The sequence below is a fragment of the Chiloscyllium punctatum genome, chromosome 5, assembly GCF_047496795.1.
Source record: "Chiloscyllium punctatum isolate Juve2018m chromosome 5, sChiPun1.3, whole genome shotgun sequence".
Taxonomy (NCBI): domain Eukaryota; kingdom Metazoa; phylum Chordata; class Chondrichthyes; order Orectolobiformes; family Hemiscylliidae; genus Chiloscyllium; species Chiloscyllium punctatum.
This window is the reverse complement of record NC_092743.1, coordinates 65,352,793-65,371,103: the sequence shown is the minus strand read 5'-3', so window position 1 is coordinate 65,371,103 and position 18,311 is coordinate 65,352,793. Positions and strand designations below refer to the sequence as shown.

Below are 18,311 nucleotides of genomic sequence, written 5' to 3'. Positions count from 1 at the left end.
TTTATTTGGTGGTTAAAAGCTATGCTCAAATCTTGAAAACAACTTGGAAGTGGTAAATTTCAATGGAGTTTGTAAGCATGGGCCCACGGAAAAGTTTAGAAATTATGCATAAAATAACGCATTCTGTTTAATTTTAAGTACTTTCAAACTTCATAATTGATAGACAAAAAAACTGGCATTTGTATTTTCAACAGATCAACACTTTCCTCAAGGTTATCTCAATAATCACTGTTCCACATCTAATCAATCTGCCCCAGTTTCTAAAGCACTGTTTCCACCAGACACAGCTCACAGCAATGTTGCATTCCATGAAACGATTAGAAAGGCAGGCATAAATACAAAAATGAATAATTATGTAAACAATTTTCTCAGAAAACTTTAAGGACATGTGGCCAGACGGGCTGTTCAGAATGATGGATTTATGAAAAACAGTCAATAAAATGAGGCATGCTGGGAAATTGAGACAAGCCTTGACCAAAGGGACTGCGCTAATCAACCTGCGGCAGAATCCAGACAGGCTGCAGCTACAGATGAACAATATGCAACTGACCCAGCAGTTGCAGATAATACAATATGCACTCAAACTTGGAACTGAATACAATCAAATGCAATGCCATCCCCAAGACAATCTGAACCTCGAGTTGTTTACCAGACACAGGGATGCCTCACATTCTTATTTGGAAAGGGCTACCTGACCTATTTGTCCAAAGACCACCCTGCCATTGACACGTCAATGCCTGGTTGGGTCCAATCAATTGGGATGATCAAGCCCTTATCGATCTATTGGAGGATCCTAAAGATCCTCCCAAAGGGTTGGAACAACTACTAAGTATGAGAATTACCACAACACCATCCTCAGGAACAGTAACTCGAGGCCAACCACTGTGAAGAGAAGACCCCCTGGGATCTATGGAGATGACAACCAGATCATCATCACCATATGGATCAAGGATAAGATCTACTGCTGTGGTATATGATCGTCCAGAGTTAAGTTACAGCACAAGATAATTGATTAGATTTATAGTGTAAAGTATTAGTTAATAATGTATTTTGGTTATAATATTAATTGTGTTAAATAAACAAATATTGTTGTTTGTTATTATTAAGAGTCGACTCACAGTTTCTTTGCTAGATAGAAAAGTTAAACACACTGCATGGCAAGTGTAAAACATTGGCACTTCAGATGGGACATTGATAAGGAGTGATGTTGTCCCTTCGAGATTGAAGCCCGTGGAACCGAATATTCCTTGTGATTTTGCCTGAGCCAGTTGTAAGAGTACAAATGTTCCATGTGAAGGCCAGGAATTCAAGTAAATCGAAGGGAATAGAAAGGTCTAAAGGGAACTGTTCTTTAAAAGATAAAGCTAATGGGTGTTTACTCCTGATCAAGCAAAAGACTTTCCTTTATCTGTGTGTGTGGGATAGGTAAAGTAAAATACGCAAGTCAATACACACTTGTTGGGATTAGGACCAGAACATAGTGAAAGCTGTATCCTCAATTTGATCCACCCTCTATACCCCTTAGTTCAATTGAGAATGGCAGAGAAAGGCACCAGAGTGGATGCTTGTCCCATATGGGAAAGGAAGCTAAGGCAACACATTAGGAAGAAAAAGTGGTCGATATGGGCAGAATTTTGTTTTAATGATGAAATGGGACCAGGATGCCAAGGATAAAAATATTGGGATGATTTTAGGAAACTTCAAGAGAAGCGGGCTTCCAAATTTGAAAAGGTCACAGCAATGACGTGCTATCTGGAACCATTGTTAGGGACGGAGCCACAAATGAAAACAGTCCATAAAGAATTAAAGGACTCAAAAAGGGAAATCTTGGGCTTTAAACTGAAAAATGCAGGCCAGGACCAAAGAAACCAGGCAAACCTACAACATGTGAGGCAATTCCAAACCAGTGTGAGACAGCACACCCAAGATATCCAGCACACAGTGTCAGCTAAAGAGGTCGCCGAGAAGGAAGTGAGTCAATTGAGAAATAAATGTGCAGATTACAAGTAGCAGTAAAAGTAATGCACCAGGCAGATAGAGAGAAGGAACAAGCAGCTGCAGACCACACTAAGTGCCACCATGAGATTGAGAAACTAAACTCTCAATCCACAATGGAATAATGTGCACAAATAGGGAAGTTAAAGAGGGAGGAGAAGCATAGGAGATAAACTGCGATTAGCTCAGGGAAGACCAACAGCAGTACGTCATGTGCACAGTGGATTAGGGTCTTCCCCCACCCTTCCCGGGGGAGTCAAGTCCTTCAGCACCCCAGAGATAACTCCTGTTGCAATGAACCCGATTACCATCGACAGATGACTAAGGACGTCGATGCCCCAGGAATAACACACACCACCCCACTTACGGTGGCAAAACTAGCAGAAATTGCTAAAAAATTCCAGATTTTGAGCCATCGGCTGATCTATTTACATTCTTTGAAAGGGTCAAACATCAAAAGGTTTTCCATGGGTTAGATGAGAGAAACTTATCATATGTCTGAGCAAGTCAGTGCAGTCTGCAATCCCAGCCCCACTATATGCAGTGCCTGGAACTCTTGCCAATATGAAAAAGGTGATCATAACAGCAATTGGGCAGAATAAAGGAGACCCCACAGACATGTTAAACAAGTGTAGGCAAGAGAAGGGGGAACACCCAATTGCTTTTGCCAGTCATTTATGAGTGCACTTTGCAGGAGTCTGCAGAGACATAAACAGGGGTCAGTAGTCCAAGGCTGACTCAGCAAAGTGGGCTAGGACTTTAGTTTCCTATACCACTGAAGACAGCAGGAAGGCTTGCGTCAATTTTGATCCCACTGAGCCAATCCACAATGAGGCATGGGCTCTGAGAAGAATATCTCAGGTGTGGGAGAAAGAAGCCCATGAACTAAACAAAAATTTAACAGAGAAAGGAGGAAAAATGCTTCATTTCTGAACCTCCAACCAGGGTCTGATGTGGAGAAATGAAGGAAGAGAGGGGAGTTCTTACCATAGGAACCAGTTCCACCCTGCACACCCATGGGGAGACATAAAGGGGCACAGGAGGGGAACACTGACAGCCAGCACAGCTTAACACTGTGGATGCACAGCACACTATGCATGAGAATGTTGAGCCCACTTGCAGCCACACTTACAGCCACAGGGACCACTGACCACAGCGAGACCAAGGGGTGATGAAGGGAATAATTAATTCCTGTTAGAAGACCCAACCTGGCAAGCTCCAGTCCATGCTGTGGACACTAGCCAACCCATGTACCCCCAACTCTCAACCTACAAGGCATCCACATGATGGTGTCAGGCTTCTGCCCCCCTAGTATAGGTCTGCAACACAAAGTGGGAGAGTTGTAGGTAGACCACTAGTCAGTTGCGAGGTAGGAGGCCGCCCATAGAATTTGTTTGGATTACTCGAGATTCCTGCAATACTCTATGAGGGATTAAGGTGTAGAGAAGCAAAAAAAATTGGATTAACATAGTTAGAAGGTTAAAGTGTTTAAGGATTAAGGACAGGAATTAAGGACAGCTTCAGAAGTGCTATCAAACATGAAGATATTAGTAAAATTGGACCTATACAGCATTGAGTATCATACATAGATTGATGCTTTGAAGAGCACATACATTAAGTAATATGCTCAAATCAACACAAAAATACCGTGGATGCTGGAAATCCGAAGAAAACACAGAGAATGCTGGCATAACTCAGCAGGTCTGGCAGCATCAGAGAGGAATAAAGTTAACATTGGGTAGTCATCATACTGCTGGTTTCTCCAACATTCTCAGTGTTTGTTAACTTGCAAACTGTCAGATTTCACAAAACAGAAATATAGGACATGATAAAGTGATGAGGAAATGAGCTAGAATAGATAGGAGAAACTACTTCTAGCAGTCCAAGGATCAAGAGCGAGGAACTGGTAATACTGTATAAGATTAAATCTAAAAGATTCAGAATGAAAGGTCAGAAAAATTACTGATCCATGCCATGCAAATATTAAACAAGTCGGAACCTGCCACAGGATGGTGTGAGGCCCAGCCTGTTACAAATACACAGTTGACTTAATCTCTTAATCTCTCTCAACTGTCAGGAAATCAGGCTTCCACTTAATTTTATGACCCTCTACACAACATTTTTCACTCTTGCAGGCTCCATAATACTCCCTCATTTTTGTAAAAGGTACTGCATGGGTGAAAGTCAGGTATAGATCAAAGACCCCATGATTTTTATCACCCTCTAATGAAGGGAATTAAAAAAACAGAAATTCCAGGATGGGCAGGTCTCCCCTCCACCAGATTATTGCTCATTTGATGAAAACAAATATTTTCCCCATTCTTTTCTGCAATGAGCTCTTAATCCCTGGCAAATTTAGTTTCTTCTATACCATAAAACAGATTATATAAACTTATGTAAACTTTCTCCACTAAAAAGCCTTTCAGGTACTGTTAAACAAAGGTAACAACAGGAGTAAGCAATATTTACATAAAACACAAATTAGCCTTTGTCTTGGATATTAAGCTTGGCATTCACTGTACACAGCTGTACAAAACATTGCCCACACAGGATCATCAGAGGCTTTTTCTGAAGCTGTCTGTAATACCCCTGTATGATGCTTCCCTACATTCCAACAAGGATTAATCTCCAAAAGTATTTTGGATTGTCCAGATACCATGAAATGTATGATTAGAAATGTAAATTTACTTTTTCTTTACATATTTCAAGCTGGAGGTCAAGGCTTGTTGAATTACATAAACATTAAGTGTGGAACAATCACTAGAACATTACAATTGTTAATATGTACAAAGAAACTTACATCTCAGTTTATCCAGTATCTTTCCTCCACATATTGTCGCTAATGCCACTTTCACAGTAAAAACAGATATTTTGCCTTGGCCTTCTCTGAAAAATCAATAATGAAATTTTAAATGATTAAGTCTGCCATCACTAAAAATATTAGAAGCAAATGAATTAATTCATTTCAGCAAACAAAACTTAGATCTAAATCTTATTTGGTTAATTTTGAACAGCTAAGCAAAATAAAAGGCTTTTATTGTCAAATTAGAAAATTACTTTTCATACAGTCATTAAGTCATACAGCGCGGAAACAGACCCTTTGGTCCAACTCATCCATGTCAACCAAGTTTCCCAAACTCGTCCTATTTGCCCACGCTTGGCCCTTACCGCGCTAAATCTTTCCTATTTATGTACATGTCCAAATGTTTTCTTAAGTGTTGTAACTGTACCACTTCTTCTGGCAGTTCATTCCACATGTAAGCCACCCTCTATGTGAGAGGGGTGCCCCTCAGGACCTTTTAAATCTTTCTCCTTTCACCTTAAAAATATGGCCTCTAGTTCTGAAATTCGAAACCCTAGGGAAAAGACCTTTGCTATTCATCTTAACTATGCACCTCATTGATTTCATAAATCTCTATAAGGTCACCCCAGAATCTCAGAATTAATATAACATAGAAGGAGACCTTCATACAATTTAATATGCTTCTCTGGTGCATTTCTTTCTTCTGACAGATATTTACAAACTGGAATTTACTGACTTTCAAAAACAAAAATTGAGAAAAAACACAACTTTCGGTCTGCATCCTGATCTGTTTGTAAACGAGTTTATAGAGCGGCATGTAATTGTTAAAAAAATGTTATTCCAAGATAGTTTAGGAAGCAATCATAGTGGGTAAAATTAACTATTCTATTATGACTTCAGGTTGTGAGCCTGAGCTGAATCAGACTACATGAGTCTTAAAGAAAATGATACACTCAAGTTACAAATATAAAAATGATCCTGTTTGCCCTGGTGTCTTACTAAATAAAGTAATGCAATATTAATTCCACTGTTCCGCAACTTCCCCCATAATCCTTAAATTTATAACTTTGAAATAAATGTTTAAATATTATATTTTATCTTTAATGAAAAAGAGGATGTTACTCTGCTTCAACTATTTTGTGCAAATGTTTCCTAACTTTTCTTCAAATTCCAAGCAAATATCTTCTAACCTTAACAGAAACAACTAGAATGAGCACTTACAATAAACAATCAAACATTCAGGCCTCAAAGAATTTAAAATTAAATACTGGATGCATGATGTTTTTGGTTCCTTTCGTTCAACAACTTGGAACACAATTAACTGCTCACATTAAACAGAAGATTAGGACTTAGGTGTTAACTGAAAAGATGGTAATTTCATTGCACTAATGCACCATTCTATTCAATAATGTGAGAAAAAACTGAGATTAAAATAATGAGAGAAAATTGCAACTTCCTCACATTATTCCTGTTTCTAAATACTGTAGTTGTAATGTTGTTTTTAATATTTAAGCCATCTGTTTGTAGAATGTGCATTTATCTTTTTGTATACACCTGGTATTCCTCATGGAAAAAGGGACCAAGGCCTGTTACCTCCCAGTTTCTTGCCAATACCATTGGGCCTCAACCAACACTTTTCTGAGTCTGAAATTTCCTGAGTAATTTCTAAAGACAACATTCACTGCAACATTGAAAGATTTCTGCCTTTGAATGAATGTAAAATCTCTCTCCTAGCCAGAAGATTTTGGGGTCAAGGCAGGCATGAACTAGTTTGCTCTAAATAGGTAAATGCTCTTGCCAAGATAAAAAAAGAGATGAATACCCATGAAGTGCTCGTCCACTATTATTGCACTAATTATTCAATAGATTTACATCACATGTGTAATCTCCACTTGAAAGAAAGATTCAAGTGTTTGATAATTTCCAAAGAAAAAGAAACTACTGTAACATTTGGAAATCCAACTGTTTTAGCTTTGCCAATGGTCTTACTGCATGGGAAATCATGTCTCACTGACTTATTGAATTCTTTGAAGAAGTAACAAAGAGGATTGATGAGGGCATAGCAGCGGATGTGATCTAGATGGACTTCACTATGGCATTCGACAAGGTTCCTCATGCTGAATCAGTTAGCAAGGTTAGATTACATGGAGAACTAGCCATTTGGATACAGAACTGGCTTGAAGGTAGAACACAGATGGTGGTGGGGGAGGGTTGCTTTTCAGACTGGAGGCCTGTGACCATGATCGGTGCTGGGTCAACTGCTTTTCGTCACTTATATAAATGATTTGGATGTGAATATAGGAGGTATAGTTAGTAAGCTTGCCAACGACACCACAATTGGAGGTATAGTAGACCTCAGAGTACAATGGGATCTTGATCAGATGGGCCAACGAGCCGAGGAGTGGCAGATGGAGTTTAATTTAGATAAATGTGAGGTGCTGCATTTTGGAAAGGCAAATCAGGGCAGGACTCATACACTTAATAGTAAGGTCCTGGGAAGTGTTGCTGAACAAAATGACTTTGGAGTGTCTGTTCATCGTTCCTTGAAAGTGGAGTCACATGTAGATAGGATAGTGAAGAAGGTGTTTGGTACGCTTTCCTTTATTGGTCAGAGCATTGAGTACAGGAGTTTGGAGGTTATGTTGCGGCTGTATGGGACATTGGTTATGTCACTTTTTGAATAGTGTGCACAATTCTGGTCTCCCTCTGATAGGAAGGATGTTGTGAAACGTGAAATGATTCAGAAAAGATTTCCAAGGATGTTGCCAGGGTTGCAGGGTTTAAGCTACAGGGAGAGGCTAAATAAGCTGGGGCTGATTTCCCTGGAGCATCGGAGGCTGACGGGTGACCTTATAGAGGCTTATAAAATCACAAGGGGCATGGATAGGATAAATAGACAAGGTCTTTGGAGAGGAGGAGTTCAGAACTAGAGGGCATAGATTTAGGGTGAGAGGGGCAAGATTTAAAAGGGGCCAAAGGGGCAACATTTTCATGCAAAGGGTGGTGTGTGCATGGAATGAGCGAAGAGAAAGCGAGGACTGCAGATGCTGGAGATCAGAGGCGAGAGTGTGGTGCTGGAAAAGCACAGCAGGTCAGGCAGCATTGTCTGAGCAGGAGATGAAGGGCATGTGCCCAAAACGCTGATGATTCCTGATGAAGGGCTTATGCCTGAAATGTCGATTCTGCTGCTTCTTGGATGCTGCCTGACCTGCTGTACTTTTCCAGCACCACACTCTCAACTATGGAATGAGCTGCCAGAGGAAGTGGTGGAAGCTGGTATAATTACAACATTTAAAAGGCATCTGGGTGGCTAAATGAATAGGCAGGGTTTGGAAGGATATGGGCCAAGTGCTGACAAATGGGACTAGATTAATTCAGCATATCTGGTTGGCATGGATGAGTTGGACTGAAGAGTCTATTTCCATGCTGTACACCTCAATGGCCAACGGAGGGTTAGAATTTTTTGGCAACTTGTTTGTAAAAGTAATTGAAAGAATAAAATGTTGCAGGTAATTTAATAAATAATTTTCTAACAATTAACTCCAAATTGTTATTTAACTTTTTAGTGATTACATGATAGTCATCAAGATGTTATTAAATATCGATTAAATAGACCATCCCAATTATCAGTATTCACCAGCCCCAGAACCTAACATACAATGAATCACTTTAAGAACGAAGATATTTCTTAAATAAATGCCTTATGTAGTTGTTTTTTATTAATTATTTTAAATAGGACAAATCTTCATTAAATGGAAATATTTGGTGCCATATGGATTTCTTCTGAAATTTTCTTTATTTGTGCAAAAGGTTGCCTGCTCATAATCTAAATAGATGACTGAACTCAAGTCAGTTTCCATAAATTTATTCCATGTAAAATTCTATCTGAAGTGTGTTTGTGCTATTTCATGTTTATGTTTGGCTAATCAAGAGCAGAGCTCATGTTTGTTCTCTGGAAGTTGGCGGCTGCGTGGGATTGATCTTTCTAAAAGATTGTTGAAATAAGCTGCAAGACTAATGGATTCATTTTCAAATAACTATTCAGATTTGTATGTAACAAATTTAAATACTGTATTACACAATATCAAGCTTTTAGCAATAAAGTAATACAGTAGGAAAAGGTATTAAATTTAGACAGCAATTTTAGCAGCACAAAGAATACATGGGGTGACCCAGAAATCCCAAAATCTCCCCTCAAACTTCAATCAAACAGGGGATAATCAGAGCAAGCTCATCCCTGTTAATGGGAGACACAGAATCCATTACAGCTGCTTTTTAAATCAAAGTCAGGATACTTCAGCTGCATTAACTACAAGATCCTACTCTTCAAGTCTTGCCAGACTAGCAAGGATGAGGGGAAACACCAACTTCTAATTGAAAGGGTTGGACATGGGCACACCCTGCACACATAGAGGGACACAGAGTTAAGAGTTAGACAGAGAGATAGTTAGAGAGAGAGTGAATATGTGCAAAGGCAGGGATATCACTGTGCCACAAGAGCCCAACCATAAGAACTTATTTTAAATTACTTAGCCTATTTTTCTAATGAACCTGTTCAGAGATGTAATTTTTCATCTCTGAAGCAGGTGGGGCATCAACCTGGGCCTCCCAGTCCAGAGGTAGGAACGCTATCATTGTGCCACAAGGGTCAGCTGCTTCATCATTAAAGAGGGGTCCACCCAATTAAAATCCTTCCCCAGGACCTTAAACATCTAGGTTTTGTTGAAGTTGTGAAGTTAAGATTACTTGTTGCGAGAGTGCATAGAAAGTCTTTTATTAGTATTTCATGCATAATACTTTAGTATTAAAAATAACCTATTATCTTATACCAAAGAGTTTATCAGATAGAAGATTCACATTTCACACCCACAATTCTGTTTCGAAAGTTGCTGGTAGTGTTGTTTTTATTCACTTGAGGGATGTGGACATCGCTGGCTTGCCCTTTCATAGTTGTCCAGGAGGAGGTGGTCATGAGCTGCCTTTTTCAACTGCTGCAGCCTATATGCTGTAGGTTGACCCACAATTCTGTTAAGGAGGAAATTCCAGGATTTTGAAGAACAGTGAAGGAACGGGAATATATTTCCAAGTCAGGATGGCCAGTGACTTGGAGAGGAACTTAAAGGTGGTGGTGTTCCCATATCTGCTGCCCCCATCCTTCTGGATGAAAGTGGTCATGGATTTTGAAGGCACTGTCTAAGCATCTTTGGTGAATTTCTGCAGTGCATCTTGTGAGTAGTACACACTGCTGCTACTGAGCATCGTTAGTGGAGGAAGTAGATGTTTGTGGATGTGGTACCAATCAAGCAGGTTGCTTTGTTCTGGATTGTGTCAAGCTTCTTGAGTATTGAAGGAGCTGCACCCCTCCAGACAAGTGGGGAGTATTCAATCACAGACCTGACTTGTACCTTGTGGATGGTGGACATGCTTTGGGAAGTCAGGGGTGAGTTACTTTCTTAGTATTTCCAGTTTTTTACTGGTTACTGTTGCCATTATGTTTATGTAGTGAGCCCTGTTGAGTTTCTGGTCAATGGTAACTCCAAGGATGTTGGTAGTGGAGGATTCAGTGACAGGAACTGCACTGAATGTTAAGGGGTGGTGATTGGATTGTCTCTTATTGAAGATGATCATTGCCTTTCAATTGTGTGGTGCAAATGTTACTTGCCACTTGTCAACTCAAGATATCATCCAGATCTTGTTGCATTTGAACATAGACTGCTTCAGTGTCGGAGCAGTAGTGAATGGTGCTGAACGTTATTTTTCGATGGTTGCACATCCCCATTTCTGACATTATAATGGAGGGAAGGTCATTGATGAAGTAGCTGAAGATGGTTGGGCCTAGGACATTACCCTGGGGAACTCTTGCAGAGATATCCTGGACCTTAGATGACTGACCTCAAACAATCACAACCATTTTCCTATGTGCTGGATATGACTCTAACCAGCAGAGTTTTCTTCTGATACCCATTGATACCAGTTTTGCCACGGCTCCTTGATGTCACACTCATTCGAACACAGCCTTGATGTTAAGGGCTGTCACTCTCACCTCACCTTTGGAATTCAGCTATTTTGTCTCTGTTTGAACCAAGGCTGTGAAGAGGTCAGCAGCTGAGTGGCCCTTTGCATCACTGAGCAGGTTATTGCTGAGCAAGTGATGCTTGATAAACCTTTCATCACTTTACTAATGATCAATACTAGACTGATGGGATGGTATTTAGCCAGGTTGGATTTGTCCAGCTTTTTGTGTACAGGACACACTTGTGCAATTTTATACATTGTCGGGTAGATGCCAGTGTTGTAACAGTACTGGAACCGCTTTGCTAGAGGAACACAAATTCAGTACTATTGCCAGTGTGTTAATATTTAAACCCTATGTGTAAATTAAGATCTTACCAATAATATGGAGTTAGCTACAAAAAAGTAAGAAACAGGTTTTTAACTGTGGGTTACAATCTTTTTAACTATTCAAACCAATGAGACCAACCCCTGCAAAATCTTCAAGACATCGCAGCAAACCGGGAGATATGCAGTTGAATTTCTTTCAATTATTGCCTGATGATAAGTAGTGAGTGCTTATTATTAAATTTTGGACAATATCACCAATGAAACTGTAACATTTGTTCACAAATTATATATTTTTAAAAATACATTGTTTTCAAGGATTTGACAGTAATTCAGGTCCTGATTTCCACAATTGTCCCTATTGCTCTGGGAAAATTGTTAATGAGTGACCCACATATTGAAAGCCAAGCATTAAACCTGTGCACTTAATGTCTATTCTTGATTAGCTTAAAACTCACATCAAGCTGGTATGATAAATGTATTGGTTAGGTATTCAGTCACCACAATCAGTTTATCTGACAATACATCCTACTGTTATAAAACAGAACATTCTCTCTGACTCAGAGTTGCTAACAGCATGGGGGATCTGCTTGTTATATATTAACATTCCAATTCTAGGCAGGAAGTTGGTGGACAAATATGCAGTTTAGGAGCTGTCTGCCAACAGCAAGAAAACAGTGAAATCTGTCACCCAGGGCCAGGCCATGGTGATCTCAATGGTGGTGTGTATTTGTCAAGAAGATCCAATTTCCCTTCTAACGCAAGAGGAACATCAAGAGAAGCAAACTACCTAAACATCTGTTTGCCATGCAGGGCACCAAATTATAATTACATTTGGCCTCTCACGATGACATATGGTAAAAATGGTTCTAACAGCTCAGGACAGATGCCCTTGCAACCTGTTCAGTTTATCAAGTAAAAAAGTGTAAGCAATATGCTCCTAGTGGTTCCAAGACCAATAGTAACCTGGGTAAATTCAAATTGATTGCTCCAAACTCCTTCTTTTTTCTGCTTGGTGGAGCATGTAAAATAATTCTATATTTAGGGTTGAATAGCTCTCTTATTCTTTTTAACATCCCTCTCCCCTCTCTCATTCACACTCATCTCTGACAAAAATGCAAGCTGTACATTGATGCCTTTTTCATCAAGTTTGAATCATTCTCACCTTGCCTTTGGAATTCAGCTATTTTGTCTATGTTTGAACCAAGACTGTGAAGAGGTCAAGTGCCTTTGATCATTGTGTCCCTTCATTTCACTATCCAATTGGGCTAAGTTGCCTCTAAAACTCGACTCTGCCCTAACCTTGTGTTTGCAATTTTCTCTAACAAAAATTTCTTATCTCCTATATGGCTTGCTAATCTTGTCTTGTTCAAAAGTCCTTTCTCCTATTCATTCAAACCAAATGGTTGAACAGACCATGCAACATTCTTTCCTGGTCCCCAACTTAGCTGATATTATAGTTTGCTCTCTTCAGATGCTGTTCTTCTCTCCCTTTAACTTGCTGACATAATTATTCTCCTCAAATAATCAATCTTCAACCCCACATTGCATGAAAACTGTTTATTCTCTAACCTATTTTTCTTCTCTAAAGCAACTGAATATACAATTGTCTCCCAGATTAACGAATATCTTTCCTGAGATTCAATATTAAATCTCCCAAATCAGGTTTCTGTCACTGCTATTCTACCAAAGAAAAGATCAGAGACTGCACTCTTCTGTCTCCACTCTTATCCATTTAGTAATAATCAGAGACTTAATCACAATGACTTCTCACTCCCACACCATAACTTCTGGTATGTCCAAAAATCTACCCTTCACCCTTACCAATTCTCACCTCCATGATCTCTCTCTGTGACATAATCTGGAAATAACCAACATTAATTTTCACATATTCCTTGATGACAATCAGTGTTACCTCACTATCACCTTTCTCAACTCTTCCATTATTGCTAAATTATTAGACAGCTTGTCTAACATCCAGTTCTGATGAACAAAAGCTACCTCCTACTAAGCTTTGGGAAAGCCGTAGAAATTGAGCTTCATACAGCAAGGAATCACGGCATGAGTTATTTCCTGCCGTTGCATTTCAAACTTCTAAAAGCTGAGTAATTCCCATAAGGTTTTAGTCTCTAAAAGTCGGCAATATTTAAGTATAAATTCTTATTTACAGCCAACATTCCTTGTACAAATGTCGCAAAATTATCTTATTCCATAATACTGCAACATTCTAAAATACTCAAAATATAATCCCATAGACAACCTATTACAGGTGACCTTCTACTTTCTTCAAACCACACTTTTAATAACTAAAATTAGATTTCACAATGTAAATGATGTTCAATTGGTCCCTTTTCACAACTGGTGATGAGGGGATTCGAGGGACAAGGAGAAGTAAGGAAGAGGGTATAAAGTCACAATCACCTCACCCATTTGCACATCTAATATATATAGTACATAGGAAAATGGTCACACTCTGTTTTAGGACTTGTACATTTACTTAGAAAGGAGTTACATTTTAGCCTTTAAAACAAATCACATTCCATCTCATTCCAAATATTCCCTTTAGGGATCCTTCTGATTCTACTTTGTTTTTAAAAATACAGTTTCAAATGTTAGACAAAGCTAGCTTCCACATCTCAGTCTGTGATATAATGAAAGTGTTATAGTCTGGTTCTCTATTATATTACAAATGTGTCCTGTGAAAAATATCTCTTCCCACAAAACACTCAAATTCAGTAGAAAACTGGAACACATTTTGGAGTGAATTTATTTCACTTACTGACAAAAACTATTCAATGATCATACAAAAGAGATTGTCCAGTGCTTTTGGCACAGTTATTCCAAGCCACTTGACACTAAGTTACCCAAACTCTGGGAGTACAGCCAGTTGCCAAGTTATTCTTCTCTGAGAATAATGCAGAGAATTATAAATACGTGCAACAAAATCTTACACAAATGCAAAATTCTTCGGATCTCAAATAGAGTTGGTATTAAAATGGACAATTCTGGAAATACTCAAAGTCAACCAGAGTTTAAAGGAGAGAGTTTAACTGACTGCCATTTTTTTTCCAGGAATATCATCTTGAAGATGTTCTGATGTTTTAGTAGTTCCAAATCGGACTTCTGTTTGTCTCTTTCTTGTTCACCTTCATTGGTTTCTATTTCCTGCTTCATATTTATTTTGCTTTTTTACAATATGTGGAGAGCACTGACAAGACCAGTATTTGCTGCCCAAACCATCAAATTCAGTATCTTACTAGGACCATTTTAGACAGAAATTAAGAATTAACTACATTTTTGTGGACCTGATCTATCATGAAGGTCAGACCAAAAAGAAGGCAGATTTCTTTTCCATGATTGAACCAAGTGGGTATCTACAATTGATGATAGTTTCAAGGACAATTACTGAGAATTGCTTTCAATTCAAGATTTCATTATTTGAATTAAAATCCTACCAGCTGCACATGTACGATTCCAACTCATGTTCACAGAGCATTAGCCTGACCCTCTAGGTTACTAAGACCAGCAAGATTACCATGGCACCACCATCTTTCTTCACAAAAACTTGCTTTCATATTTTGGAGGTGCCGGTGTTGGATTGGGGTGTACAAAGTTAAAAATCACACAACACCAGGTTATAGTCCAACAGGTTTATTTGGAAGCACTAGCTTTTGGAGCGCCGCTCCTTCATCAGGTGGTTGTGGAGTATAAGGCCTTATAATCCACAACCACCTGATGAAGGAGCAGCGCTCTGAAAGCTAGTGCTTCCAAATAAACCCATTGGACATTAAACAGGTGTTGTGTGATTTTTAACTCTGCTTTCATCTCCACTTCTTTCCACAGCTACCTTACATACACTCAATTCCCTATTTTAACTTCACCTCTTCTGTTGAAGCAATCTTCTCTACCACTGGTTCTGACATTTTCTTTTATGTACTCACAGAAGGTAGGTATTGCTGGCTGGACAAACATTCGTTATCCATCCCTACAGCTCTTGAGAAAATGATGATGGGTTGTCTTCAAAGAGGACTCTAAACTTCTAGCCACGTGTCATTTTAATTCTCCACCTTGCTAACATTCCATTTTCTCTGCCCTCAATCACCTGCAAAGAACTAATGAAGCTTAACTTAAGCTTAAGTAACTGTACCTGTTAATTGAATTAAGTAGTTTACAGCCTTCCAGACTCCAAATAGAGTTCAATAATTTAACATCACAATTTTTGTTCCAACTATGGGCAGAGTATAAGTATGATGTAGTGCCACTTTCAATCAGGACAAGGACATGGTTTCACATACAATTACACCGTTTTCAGCTCATTACTCATGTATGTGAGGCATTTAGCAACTTGACCAAAGATCTGAGTACCACACCTATAAAGGCTATCCAGATGAGTCTTCATTCACTGCAAGCATGGTTACCCTCAGCGCAGGTAGAGGATGAATGATCTCTTGCAGTCTGTAAGGATAAGTGGCACCATCTACTCACTGTAAAGTGACATTCATACAGGCACCTATCAATCTAACATACAAATGATGATGGATGGACATCAGACAGGATAATCTCTTGTGATCTTTTGAAATATATGAATGTATGCACTAACTAGCTGACAGTCATCCCATTATACCTTCATGCTACAGTTAATCACTTACTGGCTCAGGACCCAGCAAGGTTATGTACGCTCGTGAAGTGGTCATGCATCCATTCTGATCAAAATCATCATCATGAAGGAGCAGGCCCAGGCTGCTGGAGGGTGACGGACTTTTGAATCCTCACCTTTTCCAAGGTGTGGGCTACAGCGCTGGTAGAAAAAAGACCTGCCTGCACAGATGGAGGATCAGAAAGGTAAAAACAATGACTGCAGATGCTGGAAACCAGAGTCTACATTAGAGTTGTGCTGGAAAAGCACAGCAGTTCAGGCAGCATCCGAGTAGCAGTAAAATCGATGTTTCGGGCAAAAGCCCTTCATCAGGAATACAGGCAGAGAGGAGCCTGTATTCCTGAAGGGCTTTTGCCCAAAACGTCGATTTTACTGCTCCTTGGATACTGCCTGAACTGCTGTGCTTTTCCAGTCCACTCTAATCTAGACCCCGGAGGATCAGAAAGGTCAGAGGAAGACTGCTGCTGTTCTCAGATATGTAAGCAATGTCAGACTTTAGTTACACGAGGGACTATTCATGTTCAGCAACTAATTCCTTCTCTTCTACACTACCGGTACAAGCGAACACCAGAAGACAATGAAACACAAGATATCACAATCTCTCCTGGCATTAACAGCACCATTTCTGAGAAAGATGTCTGTAAAACCTCAAAGAAGGCATTGGTATGGTCTTCACCCACACCAGGGCAATAAGCTCTGTAGGCTCAAAGTCACATCTGGTGAGCGCATCACTGACACAGATCCACAGCTGGAAGAGGGATCACTGCCCGAGTTATGACACTTGTAGGACCAGGTATCTGTGAAGTGCCCTCCACATTAGGTACACATCCAAGTGATACATTGCATATGTAGCAACAGTCAGGGGAACAGCTGGCAATGATGCCAGACTACATCAGTAGGCAATACCAAAGGCTGGAGAAGGCTGTCCAAGTCAGTTAATTCTTGTCACACTTGTCACACTTGGCTGCCTCCTTGCAAAAGTGGGGACCACTTTAAAGGTCCAGGTCCAGCAGAAAACATTGTGGCTACTGGATATGCACTTGAAATCACTATCATTAGTCATGAGTGCACATCACCAATTGCCAACCAATCCTCACTCAAGGTGTCACTTCATCACCAGGGGGTGGGGAGGGTGGTGCCAAGAGCATCCTACAGGTGAGATGGAAAGATAACATGCAATCTGTAAGCTTTATCTCGGGACACTCCAGAGGACTCCCAACTCTCAGTCTCCCCTCTCCCAGGGACCCTACTACCCACATCAGGTCATACTAAGAAGGATGCAATCGCACAGGAGACTCTAAGTAGGCTAAGGTCCTTTAGCCCAAAGCGACAAGATGACAACATTCACTAAAGCCATCTGTCACCAGGGTGAAACAGTCTCTTGCTGCCTCTACCTCAGCTGTGAATGTTGGCATAGAACCCAGACATAATGGTAGGCTAAGAAAGAAGATGTCATTTTTAGGGAACATAGATGGTGCAGGTACCCTCATTAAATGTATTTAAACAATACTTCTAAGAACATACATTAATTTATACTGTTGTAATGCCTGCTGCAGTCTCATCACCCAACTGGTACTTCCTTTAAGGTAAAGTAGGACCCAGAATTCGTCCGCTCCGTCCGTTTTTTTTTCCTTTGTCCCTCTTTCCCTTCCATCTCTTGGCCTCAGACACCCGGCCCCAACCTCCAAAGTTGAGACACTAGTGACCAGCAGTCCAGTGCAAAGCGTTGCAGCAGCCAGCAGTCAGACCACATGGAGGCGCCCTTTGCCGTTGTGCTGCGAAGAGCCCTTGGAGAGCGACTGTGATGTTTGTCTTTTAAACTTCTCATTTTTGGGACCTATGGTTATACGGTTTATAGCTGTAATGTTGCTTTTTTCTTCATTTCCCTATTCTGTAACTAAGGATTGTACCGAGGTACCTTTGTACCCAAGATGGAGCTGTAAGTGGCAACTTATCAACTTTTCACTGTAACCATTTGAGTACATGTGACAATAAAGCTAATTTAATTTAATTCAAACATCCCACTAAGTGTTGATACTGTTATCTGAGGCGCAAATGCAAAGTCAGCACAAATGGCTCAGAGAGTAGGAACTCTGGGTCAGAGAGGCAAGACTGCTGGGACAGAGGAGATTGAGAGTTCTAAAGCTCCCTGTGAACCTTTAAGTGCAGCATGGTGGCTCAGTGGATGCCACTGCTGCCTCACAGCACCAGGCATCTGGGTTCGATTCCAGCCTTGGGCAGCTGTGGGTGTGGAATTTGCACATTTTACCCATGTCTGCTTGGGTTCCTCCCACAATCCAAAGATGTGCAAACTAGGTGAATTGGACATAACGTTCAAGGATGTGTGGGTAAGGTGCATTATTCAGGGGTAAATGTACAGTAATAGAGTAATGGGAATGGGTCTGGGTGGTTTACTCTTTGGAGGTCAGTGTGAACTTGTTGGGCCAAAATGGCCTGTTTCCACACTGTAGGGATTCTATTAATTCTATGAATCTATGAGTTCAGCACCTGCTACCA

General features: G+C 40.1%; 1 protein-coding gene across 19 annotated transcripts in view; it reads right to left on the bottom strand.

Annotated features, from left to right (window-relative positions):
• dtna (dystrobrevin, alpha) overlaps nt 1-18,311 on the bottom strand; it is a 302,593-nt gene that overhangs the window by 114,355 nt on the left and 169,927 nt on the right. For all 19 annotated transcript variants that reach the window (XM_072570467.1, XM_072570465.1, XM_072570463.1 and 16 more), the window contains one exon: nt 4,796-4,881. In XM_072570467.1, coding sequence (XP_072426568.1) covers nt 4,796-4,881 — 86 coding nt within the window. The remainder of the gene's footprint in view (nt 1-4,795; nt 4,882-18,311) is intronic.